The sequence below is a fragment of the Alligator sinensis genome, unplaced genomic scaffold, assembly GCF_000455745.1.
Source record: "Alligator sinensis unplaced genomic scaffold, ASM45574v1 scaffold1368_1, whole genome shotgun sequence".
Lineage (NCBI taxonomy): Eukaryota > Metazoa > Chordata > Crocodylia > Alligatoridae > Alligator > Alligator sinensis.
This window is the reverse complement of record NW_005842725.1, coordinates 536,327-551,552: the sequence shown is the minus strand read 5'-3', so window position 1 is coordinate 551,552 and position 15,226 is coordinate 536,327. Positions and strand designations below refer to the sequence as shown.

At 51.6% G+C, this 15,226-nt stretch overlaps 2 protein-coding genes across 2 annotated transcripts in view; both read right to left on the bottom strand.

The window, feature by feature from the left end:
- Positions 1-229: 229 nt before the first annotated feature.
- Positions 230-13,569, bottom strand: PANX3 (pannexin 3). The gene is made up of 5 exons (XM_006034326.3): positions 10,522-13,569; positions 6,466-6,608; positions 6,134-6,348; positions 3,698-4,362; positions 230-535 (listed from the first exon to the last, which is right to left on the bottom strand). The coding sequence occupies exons 1-5, from the start codon at positions 10,700-10,702 to the stop codon at positions 459-461; spliced, it is 1,281 nt and encodes a 426-aa protein (XP_006034388.1). The 5' UTR covers positions 10,703-13,569; the 3' UTR covers positions 230-458.
- Positions 13,570-13,707: 138 nt separating this feature from the next.
- Positions 13,708-15,226, bottom strand: part of RPUSD4 (RNA pseudouridylate synthase domain containing 4) — a gene marked incomplete at its 5' end in the record, with an annotated part of 7,116 nt that continues 5,597 nt past the window's right edge. Inside the window, one exon of the mRNA XM_006034332.3 lies at positions 13,708-14,285. Coding sequence (XP_006034394.1) covers positions 14,079-14,285 — 207 coding nt within the window. The remainder of the gene's footprint in view (positions 14,286-15,226) is intronic.

Below are 15,226 nucleotides of genomic sequence, written 5' to 3'. Positions count from 1 at the left end.
GATGCCGTCCTTCAACCCTGCCTGCTTCTGCCAAGGGAATTCACAGGAGCAGGAGCAGCAATAACTGAGGTCCTACTCACCCTTTCCCAGTGTCCTGGGCTGGATCCTGTTCTCACTCGTGAATGTGCAAATCAGGAGCAGCTCTAGAACTAGCCGCTACATGAAATCAGGCCAAGCTGCCCTCCCACCAGCACCCCAGGGAACGCAGGGAGAGCAGCAACAGTCTGGATAAAACAGGTTTAATGGAAGCTGAAAGATGCCTTAGACAAAGACTGAGGAGATGTCAGGTTCAGGCACAGTAATGTCTGCTGAGGGAGCACAGAGGTGTCTCATCAGTGCCAGGCCACGGGCCAGTGGCTTGCATCTGCTTGGGGATTAATCACTGGTTATAATGCTCAGCTGCCACAACAACTTCTCTTCATTCCATGGAAATCTCCCCTCCGCTGTTGAGGCTCCATCTAGCTCCTGCCATCAGGCAGAGCTGCCAGGGCTTTGGGACCAGCATTTCCTTTAGCTTCCAATGTGGACTTCATTTCTAGGCAGGGAAGAGAAGACAGAAAGTCACCAGTGAATCTGGGTAGTATTGGACCTGCTCCTCCCTTCATCTGAGGGACATGATGGTACCACTGAAGTAGCACATCTGCAAGCATGTGAGTTGCATGTTACTGAGAGCATAACAGGGCCCAGGTCTGGAGAGGATGAAGACCTTTTGCCCTCATGGAGGCTGAGGACTCTCAGCACCCTGCAAGATCCTCTAGAAACCTGTAGTGGAGCAGGTGGGAGGGGGCAGCTGGGGTGAGAAGTAAGTAGGGGGGGAGGAGAGGAGGGATTTGCTCTGAGGTGCTGTCAGCCCAACCAAGCTCCTGTAATGCTGCCCTGAGTCATGAGAAGCAGAAAGCAGAATCAGAGATCAGGTCTGGGTCTTTAGGTCTTTCCAGACAGCAAGGCCCTTGTGGATGGGCCAAGCAGGGGCTCTTCACCTCAGGTCTCCAAGGCAGGCAGGGCAAGCAGCATCTGACCAACAAAGCCAGCTCCAGCCCCCTAACTTAGAGTCCATGTGCCCTCGGCCATGCTAGACTGGACCAAGCAGGTGATACTCACTGCCTTCACCCTTCCACCCCCATGACTAACTCTTGCACTGACAGAGCTGGCTGAGATTGAGACACGGCCCTTGAATGTTATAGTCGCTGAGCATTGTGGTTGTGTATCAGCATCCCCGTCACCGTGCCAACAGCTGTTTTGGCTCCTATATGGTTTGAGAGCAACAAACACATCTCCCTTGGTTTAGGGCAGGTGAGATGTGCATGGCAGGGCAGCATGAGCCTAGGGGCTGAGTCCTCCTGGGGCCCCACAGCATTTACCCAACACAGGGCTGAACTGTCTGCATCCTGGCTGAGCACATGATGCTGGATGCCTTGGAAGGGAAAGCCTAAGCTGTCATTATGCTGGGAAGTTACGTCCACTGCCAGCTGCACACATAGTGCCAGCACCTAAAATAGAGACACAGGCTGAAGTGAAAGTCATTGGTCCGGCTCTTCTGTGCTGTATGGGCTGCATGCAGGTGAGGGACAGCAGGGCCAAGCACTTTGGAAGTGCCTCCCCTCCACAGGTCTCTGGGGCAATCCAGCCTGTGGGCATCAGAGTTTATAGGAGGGAGACTGAGAAACTGGCTTTGCCAGCCCCTGCTTTATTAATCCTTTCAGATAGCAACCACAGGCAGCTTACATGGGGTACAGACCATGTCCTGCTTTTACAGAAGGTGAGTCTGAAGCACAGGAATGGACAGGGCATCACAGAGCTATTAGCAGCGTTGGGAAGAGAACCCAAGTGTCCTGGCTCCCAGGCCTGTACTCTTATCACAGGCCTGTATTGTCAGAGGTGGGATGGACAGGCTCTTAGAGCAGTCACCTGAGGCACCTAATGGCAGCCTGCCAGCCCCTACAGCCACCTCCCCCACTGCTGCACAGCAGAGAAAGGCCTGGGGGGGCATTGCCTGTCCTGTGGGGGCACATCTCCTGCAGCATACAGGCAGCAGTCCGGCACCAGGTGCAGCCAGCCCTAAGTCACAGTGAAGTTAGACAACTCTGCTCTGTGTGTGGTGTGCACAGGATCAAGCACCTGAGCCACAGTGCTGAGCCCTGCTCCCTGACCCCGCACCAGCCAGGACTTTCAGCTGCAAACTCTCAGATGTCTCAGTGAAGCTTGTTCAGCTGTAACCATGGCAACCCTCACCCACATGCATAATCCCATGAAGCATCCAGCAACCAAGAAAGGTTCACTGCCTCCCCTCAGTGCTCATATCTACCTTGAGGGGGAGGCCATTCCCGCCCACAGTCCTTCCCCATTGTCGTCCCTGCCCACTGGGGGTCCAGGGCTTGTGAAGCACAGTAAAACTTTAAGATTCTTTGCAGCTACAAAGGAAAATCTAGGAGGCCAAAGCAAGAGAGGAGAGTACCCCAGGGCCAGGGAGACCAGGCAGATCCAGGTGGGGCACATGCTGTGAGGCATGAATATCCCTAGGCTACGGGAGTTTTCCTTTGGCTTCACAGATGTCCTAGGCAGCTGAGGTTTTGCACACAGAGAGCAATACCTGGCAGGGGAAATACCATGACCATGATGGTGGTAAGGGAAGTACCCAGACCGAGGTAATGCAATTAAAATGGCACTGCGTAGCGAAGGGTTGCGCCCTCTTCTGCTTGCGGAAAGGACTCCCTATGAGAGCCTCATAGTTAGCTTCCCGCTGGCCAGCTTCCAGTGGGAGGATCTTGGCTACACGCCGACTTTATGGAAACGGAAGACTCCTCCCTAGCTTGCTCTAACATATGGCTGAGGTCAAGCAAAACTCGGGCATCCAAACCCCAAGCTTCCGGGCTTGGGCCTGCAACATGAGATGCCTGCCAAAGGATTTGGAAGCATCTGAAGCCCTGGGCAAGGGCTAGAGGATGTTTGCTGGTAGTAGGGCCACATTTGGTTCTTGAATGATTCACGGATTTGCAATTGATCTGGCTGATTTGACTTGGAACATGAAAAAATTTCCCTTAAAAAAAAAAAAAAAAGTAAGCTACAGGTAGGCACATGTGCCAAAACCTTGTTGCTCCAGAAGTCACCCAATCAGAGAGCTTAGGAGCAGATTGGATTTTACATTTACCAGGAGTTGTAATCTCACAAACAGTTGTATCATGGTTGTGCCCAGAGACCTCCCACAGTGGAACCTGGGCCCCACACATCTCTGCCTGGAGCGCTCGTGATCTCCAAATCAACTGCTGCAATGCAGGAGCAATTCTAAGTACGGAGAAAGAAAACTGAACCCATTGTCCCACTGGTCGGCATTACCTACCCTGCCAGTCCTACCAACAGGTGCTTGGAGGGAAGAAGTGGGAAAGTGGGAGGAGTGGGATGAATGCAAGGAAAATGGAAAAGGCCTATCAAGAAATAATCAGATCATTCAGCTGTAGGATAGTTTCTCCCAGAGGAAGTCATGGAGCCTCTTGCAGGCTGCCATGGCCGAAGTGGCAAGTAAGACCTGTGCTTCTCTAAGTTCTAAGACTCTGCTAAGGAAAGGACAGCACTTTCCCAGTGCCTTGGTGTTTGGTTGTCATTGGCCATCCACAGACATCTCCATCCTTTCCTTTAGCTGCTGATTTGAAGCAACAGGGAGGGAAGGAAGAAGCTCTCCAGTCACTGCAGTGGCTCTTACCCAAGACCTCGTTCTGTGTTAGAGGTGCATCTCCATCAGCCTCTCCTGTGCAAGCCTGGTATTTAGGCTTGGATATCTCCAGGCCAGCCAAGAGGGTCATAAAGTCAACCACGGTGTCAATGTGCTGCTTGTTGGAGGTGGTTTCCCGCAGGGTGCATACCGCACTCAACCGGCTGAAGGATTTGATCTCCGAGATGTTAGCTCGGAGGAAGAGGAGAATGATGTTCAGGTCGTTGATGGGACAGGTCAACATCTTTCTGCTCAGGAGGTCAAAGGCCGGCAGCATCTCATAGATGAACAGGAGCCGCTTGTCCCACTGGCACAGCTGCAGGACATTGTAGATGACAACAGGCATCAGCAGGATGTACACCCCACCTGTCAGGATGCTAATGATCTGGAAGACAGAGAAGAACACCAGCTTGCAGGGGATCAAATCAGGGATGTGGGGCTCATCCTGCAGAAGCCCAGTCTTTATGGAGCAGCTGAACTCATCTTGGAAGACGCCTGTGACGTGGAGGAAACCCAGGTAGAGGCAGGTGGCAGTGAGGAGCAGCAGCAGCAGCAGGTTCCGCAGCAGGTACGTGCACACCAGGTGATGCGAGTGCTGCTTGCAGGCCAGATACCGCTCCAGCAGTGGGAACTCAAAGTATCTCTCCTTGCGAGCCCTGGGGAGACAGTGAGCAGTCAGGGCTGGATCCCAGTGTCAGCAGCCAAGGGGTTGGCACTTGAACTCCACAACCAGGTCCTAGCCCTGTCCCATCCAAGTCTGGGATTTAGCTCTTGAATCAGAGCTTGGCACCAGGGTGTTAGGTGGAAGACTCCCTCACGACCCTGCCTCAAGCACAGAGGCACAACGAGGTGCTAGGGGTGCCTGTGGAACTGCACTTGAAGCCAAGAGGCAGTACCATACCTGCACCCCAGCCCAGCTTCTTCCCCTGCCCAGCTGCAGGCAGTGCCCTTGCTACACCCCAGTGATCCAACGTGCTGGATAAATGTCACTCAACAACGAACAGAATGGGAACCAGCCCAGCAGGGCTAGGCTGGGGCAGCACAGTCAGGAGATTCAGTGCTGAGGAGATACACAGAGGCCCCAAATCCCCCCAACATTAAATGGGAGTCTTTCTTTGTACAGGCTTCCTAGGCTTGACTGAGCTTTGCACTCCACTCAGCATGAGGCTCCTTCCTCATGAGAGCCCGTCTCACAGTAACATCACACCACCTCAGCACCTCGTTATCAGAGTGCAGTGCCCCGGGATCCACACAGCCTGGAAAGCACCATCATGCTGTGAGGCCAGAGTCCCAGCTGGGGCAATGGTGAGAGGACAGGAGGCAACAGGAGGCATTGACAGGGGAATGGGCAGCGACTGGTGGATGTGGCCTGCACCTTTACAGTTCATAGGCTCACACCCACCTCTGTGTGGCGCAGGCTGAGCGCATCCCAGGCTGTAAACAGGATGAGACAGCAAGTGCTGAAGAAATGTCTCCTGGACCAGATTAAGCAGAAAGCCCTGCAGAGACGGGGCCTCCAGCCACAGATCTCCTGTCCCGTGTGCAAGAGGGAATCCACCACCAGCCCCCCTCACTACAGGCTTGGGAGCCACAGAGGGGAAGAGTGGGGGCCGCAGTGTTCCCCCATGCGCAAAACCAGGGAAACAGCCCAGCTCCAGTCGGCGCACTGGGGAGCCCACCTGCCCAGAGGGCCCGAGGGCAGCCCAGGCAAGGAAAGGGCCTGGAAGCACAGCTGCACAGGAGCGGGAGGTGGCACGAGGCTGGCTGAGGGTGCTGAGAACTGTGATACGAGGGTCCCTCCCCCAGGCAGGAAACTCCACCTGGAGATCAGCACGGAGGGGCCCTCTGGCCCCAAGCTGAGGGGCTGGGGCAGGGGGGCCACTAAAGCACCCCCAGAATACTGGACAGCTCTTGGTGAGGGGCAGCCCCCTCAGCCAATCTGTGGTGAGGGGTGGGGCCTCTGCCTCAGCCAATCAGCGATGAGAGGTGGGGCCACTGGGCTCTCTGGCCAAATCAGCAGCAAGGGGTGGAGCCACCACCTCCCACCCTGGCTGGCTGGAACCCATCTCCTGGCTGGGCACAGCCCATAGCATCATGAGGACAGATGGCAGTCCTTCCTCACTGAGAAACGGACAGGGGACAAAGGGTTTAAAAACAGGACGGTCTGGTATAAAACAGGACCAATGGCGGCCCGGGGGAGGGGGGGTCATCAGAATGGCAGACCCGGAATTGTCACTTGTAGCAATGTGGCATGTTTCGTTCAGTCCATCTCTCATTCAGGGTGCGCAGAGGGCCTAGATGGCCCTGCCCGGCTCAGGACACCTCCGCCCTCCACACCTCTCAAAAGAAGGGGCCATACAAGTGCTAGGGGAAGAAGGAGATCACAGAAAAAGGGTGGCTGCAAGGAGGCCCTGCCCATCCACTCGCCTCTCAAACTCCTCCCAGAAGAGCCCAGGCTCCGGGCTGGCCTCCCGCACCTTCACCATGTGCTGCACCAGGCGGATGGAGCGGTTGTAGGACTTGTCCAGCTCATCGATGATGAAGAGCATGTCGCAGTTCAGCGCTGGGGCTGCAGCATACCGCCAAAGCAGGTATGGCAGGTACATGACCACCGCGATGACCAGCAGAGAATATGGAAAGGCCTGGGTAAACAACAAGGATGAGGCAGCTCTTAGCATGCAAGGTTGGTGTTACATGTGCTTGGGAGTCTGTGAATGCCCCTTTAATACAGAGCTGGCCCAGCCCAACAGCCCCGATACCTTGAGAGTCCACAGGGATTTGGCAATAGCATTTCCAGCAGCATCAAATTCGAGGTGGGTCAAGGAATCCCAGCAGGATGTATCCACATAGGCAGACTGCTTCCCCGTGAAATTGGTGGGAGAGAAGCAGCTGATCTTGGAGCCTGGAACACACATGATTGCTCACAGCTCAGAGATCCTCAGACAGGGGAACCCCTATACTGCTACTCTTCCCTGGCCCTGCTACCTAATCCCCCAGCTGCTCTGCATGAAGATGTTTCCAGCAGCCCTGGGACAGGCTCATGATTTTCCAGGTGGAAGGCAGTCAACATGCACTCTGCTTCCATCAGCTCTCTCCTTCCCCTTCCAGCTGCAAGCCTGTTAGCTAGAGGGGCTGAGCAGAGTGGAGCTCCCAGCTGTGCCTCATGCAGCATGAGGTGGCTGCCAGGCCAGCATTTGCTGACAAAGCCAAGTGCAGCTGCTGGCTTAGCACCTGCGAGGCAGACTCCAGCAGCTGCCACCATGCACCAGATCACAGCTTTGGTTCAGGGAAGCCTACAGAGTAACCTGTCCAGGGTTCCCCAAAGCCCTGGGGCCAGCTCTGTTAATGGAGTTTTAAAGGATTCCAGCCCTGGAGACTCATTCTGGCAGCACCGCTTCCCACAGCTGTAAAGAGGCTACAGAAGACCAGGAAGTTGGTCAATAAGGGCATCCTATTCTCCATGCAAGAGACCAATAACTGTAGGGAACCTCTGGCTGTTCCAGCAGACTGAGCAAGCCAATCCAAACGTGCTGTCCTGGGCCTGGGCACACTGCACCTCCCAAACAGTTGCTCCAAGCCACAAACCTCAAACTGAGTTCAGAGACACAAATAGCTGTTTGGAGAGGAGTGTGCTCTGGCTCCATAATGAGACATCAGCTGGCTACAGCAGGAGGATTGAAGCCTTGCCTCACAGAACTTAGGGCTAGGAGAGGCTCTCCCATCATCTAGCCCAACCCAAGTCAGGTCCCCTGGTTACCCGCATACAGTACAGAGTCTGGTAACATGGGTGTGACTAGAGCATCTTCCACAGTGGTTCTGAAGACATCTGGAAATGGAGAATCCACCTCTCCTCCGATGATTTGGACTCTCCTCTGGTGGGTCACCACTCTCCATGCTATCCTCTAATCCCATTCAAATCTGCCTGCATTCAGCTCCCATGCTGGCATTCTTTGCTAGACTTGAAGGGTCCATTAGGCTTGTCTCCAAATTGATGCAACTTAGGCACTGCTGCTAATCACCTCCCAACATTACTTTTGCCAGTCTAACCAGATTGAACCTCAAGTACCGCTCTACAAGGCATTCCCTGTAGCCCCTGAAGCACTTCTGTGCTTGTCTGTACCTTCTCCAATCTGTTCACATCTGCAGACAGACTGGGAATGGTGGCCTAGGATTGGCTTTACCAGTGCCACCAACAGAAGTAAAACCCCTCTCTTCTTTTATGCAATAGACTCAGCCAAAGATTGCATCCACCTGTTTTACCATACTCTCAGAGCTCACATTCAGTAGTTTGACAACTATGATTCCTAAATCCTTCTCAGCCCCCGCACTCCAGGATACAGCTCCCCATCCTGTAGGTCTGGCCTGGACCCCTTCTCCCTAGATGTATCCTGTTCTTTACAATGCCCCTTGGTTACTGCTGACCTGAAGAGTATTTTACTGCAGTCAGGTAATAGGAGCATAGCATTCTCCCTCTTGTCAAATAAGCACAGACATGTTAACTGAACAGCCCACCCTGTTTTGCATAGTCATTAACAATTTTACCATCTCCATCCAATGAGGGCTCTATGTCATGGCTAGGGTTGATTTTTATTCCAAAAAGGCTTAAGGATTCCCAAAGTCTTCCCAACCACCCCCCCACCCCATCATCATCTCTCATTGAATCAATATACTTTATGTTGCTTGTGATTTAGTTCCCGCATTTCCATTTGTTATATATACCTGTTTTATGCCTATTTGCCACCTCCTCAATTGTGGAATTATGGATTTAGGGCCAGCTAATAAAATTATTTTGGTTAAAAATATACCATATTTTCATTCATCTTTTCTGTCTCCATTTTTTCTTCTGATCAGTTGCACTAAATTCTTCCTCAGCATTCAGGCATGAGCCTTTTCAAAGCACTACAGATTATATAACTGGCTGAGACAGTCCTGTACTTGCCCAGACTGAATATAATCTGGTCATGCCACTGGTCTCTAGGCAACTACTAACTTTCAATCAGTGATTAATTCAGCTTTATCCATCAAACTGAGCTCCAAACTAGAGTTTCCTCACTTCAGATGCACCATACGTTTTGAAATTTCATCTCTCATTTTTAACCTCTTATTCCTGGCTGTGTGAGACTTCCAGGATGTGTCTCACAATTTCTCTTTCACATGTTATAGCTACACTGAAAATCTGGTTCACTTCAATGGACCAACTAACATTTTATTCTTTCTCTCTACAGAACCACACATTTTAGAGCAGTGGTTCTCAGTCTTTTTAGACTTGAGACACCGCTGGATAGACTCGAGGCACCCCTTGAAAAATGCCAGCTCTTAATTTTCACTCTTTATTTGACTACAGAAAAATAGAGCAATTGTCAGAGTTCTTTGCAACAGAAAAGACCATAACTATGAATTTCTATTTGAAATCTCTGAGATTATTTTGTGAATCATGTTTGCTACCTACCACTGTTGACAGTGTGGCACTCTGACACACCTTTAAGGGGGTCTCAAGGCACCCCAGGGTGCTAGAATCACTGTTCTAGAGAACAGTGCAAACCATCATCGTGATTAATTAACCTCTAATATTTCCACAGAGAATATTTCTTCTTGGCTACACCTCTCACCTGGAATAACTAGTTTTGTTCAACTTTGATTTCAATCCTAAACTGTTTGCCTCAGCAAGGCCCCGTGGAAGGCTTTTTCACTCTGTCAAAAGGAGTTTTCACGTATCCATTCTGGGTTCGGTTGTACCAGTTTCAGTTTTATTGAATGCTCTTGCAGCACTGAGCTGATACAGGGAAGGACATAGGGTATGTGGCAGCGGGAGAAAGGCCTGACGGAAAAGCTAAAAGCAAGAAAGTCAAACCAAAATCTCTGGGGAAGCAGAACATCATCCAAGTCCATGTTTTGCTTGAGGTTAAAATGGATCTAATTATGCTATCAATGCCACCTTGTGTAACATGATCACAGACCAGGCCCTGTGCACTAGGGAAAGCAGAGTCAATTCAAGCACTGTCACCATCCAAAAGCTCCTGGCTGGCCTGGCTCTCCTAGGGGATGCAAGAAAGAGACAGCCTCCGAGAACACTCAGGAATGTCAGGGGAGGGAGAGGAGAGACAGAAATTCCCCGACCCAGGATGACCAGCCAGCAAGATGCAATGCCATCACATCAGCAAAGACCTGGGTACTCCAAGGAGAGGGTAGCAACCACAGCTTTTGTCAGAGTTCTGGTGAACAGGGTCCTTCTGGTAGTTCCAGGCCAAAAGTGGCTTCTCTCCCCTCTGTTAGCAGATTCCCCCTTAAATCCTAAGGGTTTTGGGTGTTGACTGCCCGTTCTGTGCTTATGCACGTACCAGCAATGTGGTTCTTTTCTCAGCACTCCCATTGTATTAACAGGCAACATGGTCTCCAAGGGGATCCCAGGTGATTCACAAGATTTGCCAGATTGGATAAAACCTCAGGCCCATCTGGCCCAATCTGTCTCCAGTAACATGTTCCATGGGAAGGCACAAGCGCAAGGAGCCTGCAGCAGGCACGTAGGGAATGACCCGCCTCATCTAGGTCTCATTCTGACTCTCAAAATCAGAGATTGCACAAGTCCCAGACCCAGGTTCCCTTTCTAAAACTTCCCCCACCTCCACTAACTTGGGTTGTTCTCATTACTTGTCTTGTCACTCTTTGAACCTTCTACAATATCAGGACATACATAAAAGTCACTGGAAATAAGTGCAAATGAAACTACTGGAGTCTGTGTACAGCCCCAACTCAGTCCTGTGTTGTTTCCCCTTAGAGATTTAACTGCAACCTCAACACTATGCCATGAGACTTACCGGTGGAAAACTCTTGAGCAAAAGCCAAGGACACAAGGAACAGGGGCAGCCCCACAGCAACAAATTTCACAATGCGGTCACTTGGTAATTCCAGACGAAGGCCTTTGGCTCGGGAACTGCTGGGATCTGGGAGCAGAGCATCAGAGAGCATGTACTCAGCAGCAGTGTGTGCTATCGACATGGCTCCTCAGTGTGGGCCGAGCAAGCAGGAGCAGAGGAGAACGAGCTGCTGATGCAAGCAGTCTAAGCACCATCTGAGAATGTCTTGTGGGGCTGAAAGCTTTATTTTTCCGAACATTATGTACCAAGCAACTGTAATATGAGCTCAGGCTGTACATTAAGTATATTGATAATTACAAGGGAGGCCTTTCTCCCAGGGACCATGCAAATAGCACCCCTCAAAATAGAAAAGCAGAGTTGGAGCAACAGGGTAGCACTGTGATTGTTGGGCTCACAACATTCCTCACCAGCCACAGGCATCCCCACAAAGGGCTGGCTCCTCGTGGTTTTATTGCCCTCTCTCATAAAGGGATGTATTTCAAGCTGCGTTTGAGGGGGCGTTGGGCTGCTGGGCTATTTTTACCTCTGGTAATAAACAGGCAAGCAGCAGTCCCAGTCCCAGCTCCTGTTGTCAAGGGAGGAGGCATCAGCAGTAATAACCCCCAACCCTCACTGCCAGTGGGGATTTCCAGCCAGATGGTTCCCCAGCTCTGTGGGATGTTGAAGGTGGCATGATAGAGTCCTTTCCACTGCCTGACTCCATGCCAGGCACTAGTTTCCAAGGCAAGTGTGGGAGGCATTTCACGTACCATGCCAAAACCAGACTCCAGCGCTGGCTGGAAGCCCTGCTAAAACTCAAAAATGCAGGTAAGACTAAAGGAGGGAAAGGACACAGCTGCTCAGATAAGATCCCTGCACTGCATACTATTACTGAGCACCCTTAAGGACAGGTGAAGGGGAAAAGCAAAACTCCTGCTGCTCAGTGTTAATGATACTGCTTTAGTACCCCATGGAGCTCACCTACCTCTTCTCAGGGGAGCAGCCCTGGCCAGTGACTCTTCGTCCCATGGCCCACGGATCTTAACACATCCCATCCATTAGCAATTGCTTGCTTTAGGGGCACAGGTGGGGATCCTACCATCCCCTCCACGTTCAGTGTTCCACACCTGACTCCCCAACCAAACTCACTGACAAGCTACTTGCTCCCCTCCACACCCCTTCCACTGGCCTGCCCAAGCACCAGGCTCCTTCCAGGCAGACCTGTTTGTGCAGGATCTTGCCCCACCCTTACAGCCAAGCTCAGCCAAGCCTTCTCAGATATAGAAATGCCTATGGGACAATCTAGTGGTGCAGTCAAGATGTTGCTGTGCCGTTAAGGATGAATGGCCCCCCTTTCCTGTTGCTGGACCACACTCGCTTGGTCCTCCCCTCACAGCAACTCTCTGCCAGCCAACCCTTTCTCCTGGCTCACTGGTGTCCCATGCCCAGGCTAAGCATGGAATGGATGAAGGGGGATTAGCATGTATGAGCCCCTGGAGGAAGACTCCTCCCTGTGCAGCTCTAATTAAGGTCTTGCCCATGGCTGAGCTCATGGGGCATTTCTTGGTGACACTACCCTGGTGGGTGCTTCACTCCCATGGCCATCTGACCCCTTTACTGACAGCTAGATGCTTCCACTGTTACAAAAGGACCATGTTAAACTGCAGGAAGAATCCTAGAACCCATTTTCATTTAATTTCCATTGACCTACACTTCTTGTACTCTGGCCCATAGACAAATATTTTAAGCAATAAGTAAGGGTCCAGGCTGGGAAGGGCAGTGCCCTCCTTAAGTCAAGCGGAGCATGTGAATTCCAGCCAGACCATTAAAGTGTAACAGGTTAAAGCATCCCCAGAGTGCTCTCATACCCTGGCCCTCCCTAGCCAACCAGCTTTTAACATCTTCCCACTCATCCCACCTTTAAACTGGGTGGGTGTGTGCAAGGGGCAGTGGGGGGAGGGGAGATAAGCTTCAAAGAAAGCTCTTCATTGAAGGCTGCTTCTCACCCAGACGTCAGAGGGGAACCCCGGACCAGCACAAACTTATCTACATCCTCACTACACCTGCACAGCATCTCAAAGTAACAGCCCTACTTCTTGGAACTTAGCTGCATCTATCATGCAGTAGCAGAAACAGGGGAGCCAATCTCAGGTATGTCACTAGGCTAGAAGGCTGGAACAGGAGAGGCTGCACTACCACTAAGCTTCCTTTGGAAGAAAGCCACGAAAAAAAAAGAAAGAAAAAAAGAGATAAAAGCCGTGGGGAAGGACATGACTGCAGAGAATCACCCATGCCCCTATCCCTGGCTGGCCTGAACTGAGTGGGTCTCACATTTCTCCAGCACATTAGTTTCTGCCCAAAGATCAGGGTTCATTCAAGCACAGAAGCCAGATTGCCTCCTGCCAACCTGGAGGCAATGTGAAGAGTAGTAGGAATTTCAGCATGTCTATCCAACGGCATAGTGGGTGGGTGAAGGGACGTGTCCAAAGCAATGCCCTGGCCCTGGGCAGTCCCTTGGCCAAGGCAAAACCAATCTGTTGCCACATGTTTACCATTTGGTTTCATGTTCAGACTCCCATGAGTTTGAAGAGCTGGTGTCACAGGCAGGGACTGGCCCATGACTAACTGCCTCTAAAACATGTCCCCAGGAGAAGGCAACAACTAGCCTGACCAGCAATTCAGAGCTCTTGTTACCAGTCTGGAAGGGCTGTGCTGTCCCAGCCTCTATCAGGGTGGACACTAGTTATGTGCCAGTTCTCATAGTGTGAATCCAGCTAATGCCAGGCTGCAGCTCCCTATTGAATTGAGTGAGAGAATGGAGGGAGCGACAAACCCATGACTTTACCCCACAATAGTGCAGACCAGCTCCAAAACCCTGTCTCTCCACACCCTGGTAAGGAGGATCCCCAGCCAACATTGGGAAGGAGTGGAAAAGAGCCAACTCTGTCACAAGGCAGAATTTACTACCGCCCCAGTAGAAATCCAAATAGGACTTCTCAACACAGGCACACTGATAAATGGACCGGAGGCGACATGTGGCATGCTAGTGCCTCCTGCTGCTGGCAGCTCAGCCACAGCTGCCGGGAGCCCCAGGGCCCACACAACTTGGCTTTCTCGTATGTTAAATGACTCCTGGAAAACCGTCACTGCTGAGAATGAGACCAGATCATTTACTGTTTGGAAAGAAGTTTACTTCTTGGGTTTGGACTCCTCTCTGATCAGTGTCTGCCAAGCCTCTGCTGGATCCTTAATGGCAAACTACTGGGCTCTTCCTGACTTCAGTAACGTTTCTGCACAGATGCTCAAACCTCCCTTGGGGAACTGAACAGCTTAAGATCAGCCAAGCAAACCAAAACGCACGCTGTCCCATTGTTGTTTTCCTTCAGCAGCAGAGATTACTGATCTCCTCACATTGCTTCTTCCGAGGCAGGTAGCCCTGTGCAACTGGGGAGCAAGACTCCGTAGCAGAACTGGCTCCACGGCAGCTGTAGGGACAGACAGACAGCTGCAGCCTTGTCTCACTTCTCTTGAAATTCTGGGACGTTCAGCTTCAGCCGTTCTAATGAGATTTTAAAGCAAACAGGGAGCTTGCAGACCAAATCAATCTGCTTGTCCCCTCCGGTCCCCAGCGGCAGGGCGAGCCTATGGGCATGCAGGTGGAGGGGAAGGTGACGTGCTTTCACCTGTTCCAATCCCAATCTCCTCAAGGCATCCTCAGGCAGCTTCTACACAAAAGACAGATGGATAAGAGCAGTGCTCAAATATTAGGTGATGCCCTACACCCCTCCCCTCCCACACTACTGAAGACGACCACAGAAAACAAGACCTCTGTGAGCAATGCAAACTGCAAGTACAAGAGACACAGAATGGCGAGAGGCTGCCAGGCACCACCAGGGCCTACGAGATACCTGCCTGAGAGAAGCTTCCTAGGAGCCCTACATGGCCCTCTGACCCAGTGACAAACAAAATGGTCTGTAAGCTAGAAGGTAGCCAAATGCCATCTGCATCAGAGAAGGCAGAACATAGGATCTCCCATGATCACTCCTGTCCACCTCACACAGAACAAAGCATCTGAGAATTTGAGTTGACTGAGGCCACAAGATCTGCTTGCAGCCCCCACCCATTTCCTGGGTAAAGAGGCTCTGGAATCCTCAGGGGGGTGCCCACTTACCCTTCTAGGAGTGAGATGCTCCAGATCTGTGGGGTGCAGAGGTCGTCACCCATGATACCTCTTTAGCATATCCCCTCCACCTTTTGCCTAAGAAAATAGGCTTTGGGAACTTCCTAGTGGTGGTGACGCCTGCAGACCCCAGAGTGAGATGCCCCAGGATCTTCCTTGTGTGAAGGGAACCCATCCTTTTAGGGTTAGAGCGAAGCATTATTATATGACACAGGTACATCATGCCTGCAAGGTCATCAATCACTGGACCACACAAAGCATCCAGCAGGATATTTGGGACTGAGCTCATTGGCCTCTGTTCTACTCAGAGCCAGAACAACTTTCACCTGCTGGGAGGCTGACTGGATAACTCCAATTCCTTGGTATGGAGGAGCTAGATGCAGCAGGCTGTATACAGGCAAAAGTGTACTGCCAGGACAAGATTAGCAACATGGCTCCTACCAGATTGGGGAGCCTTTCCAGGGAGTTGGGGTTGCAGAAGGAACA

Coding starts and splice junctions, on each gene's coding strand:
- PANX3 (XM_006034326.3), bottom strand. CDS start 10,702: ATGTCGATAGCACACACTGCTGCTGAGTACATGCTCTCTGATGCTCTG. Junction 6,609..10,521: donor TGCTCAAGAGTTTTCCACCG/GTAAGTCTCATG, acceptor TGTGTGTTCCAG/GCTCCAAGATCAGCTGCTTC. Junction 536..3,697: donor AACACAGAACGAGGTCTTGG/GTAAGAGCCACT, acceptor TTCCCTGCCTAG/AAATGAAGTCCACATTGGAA.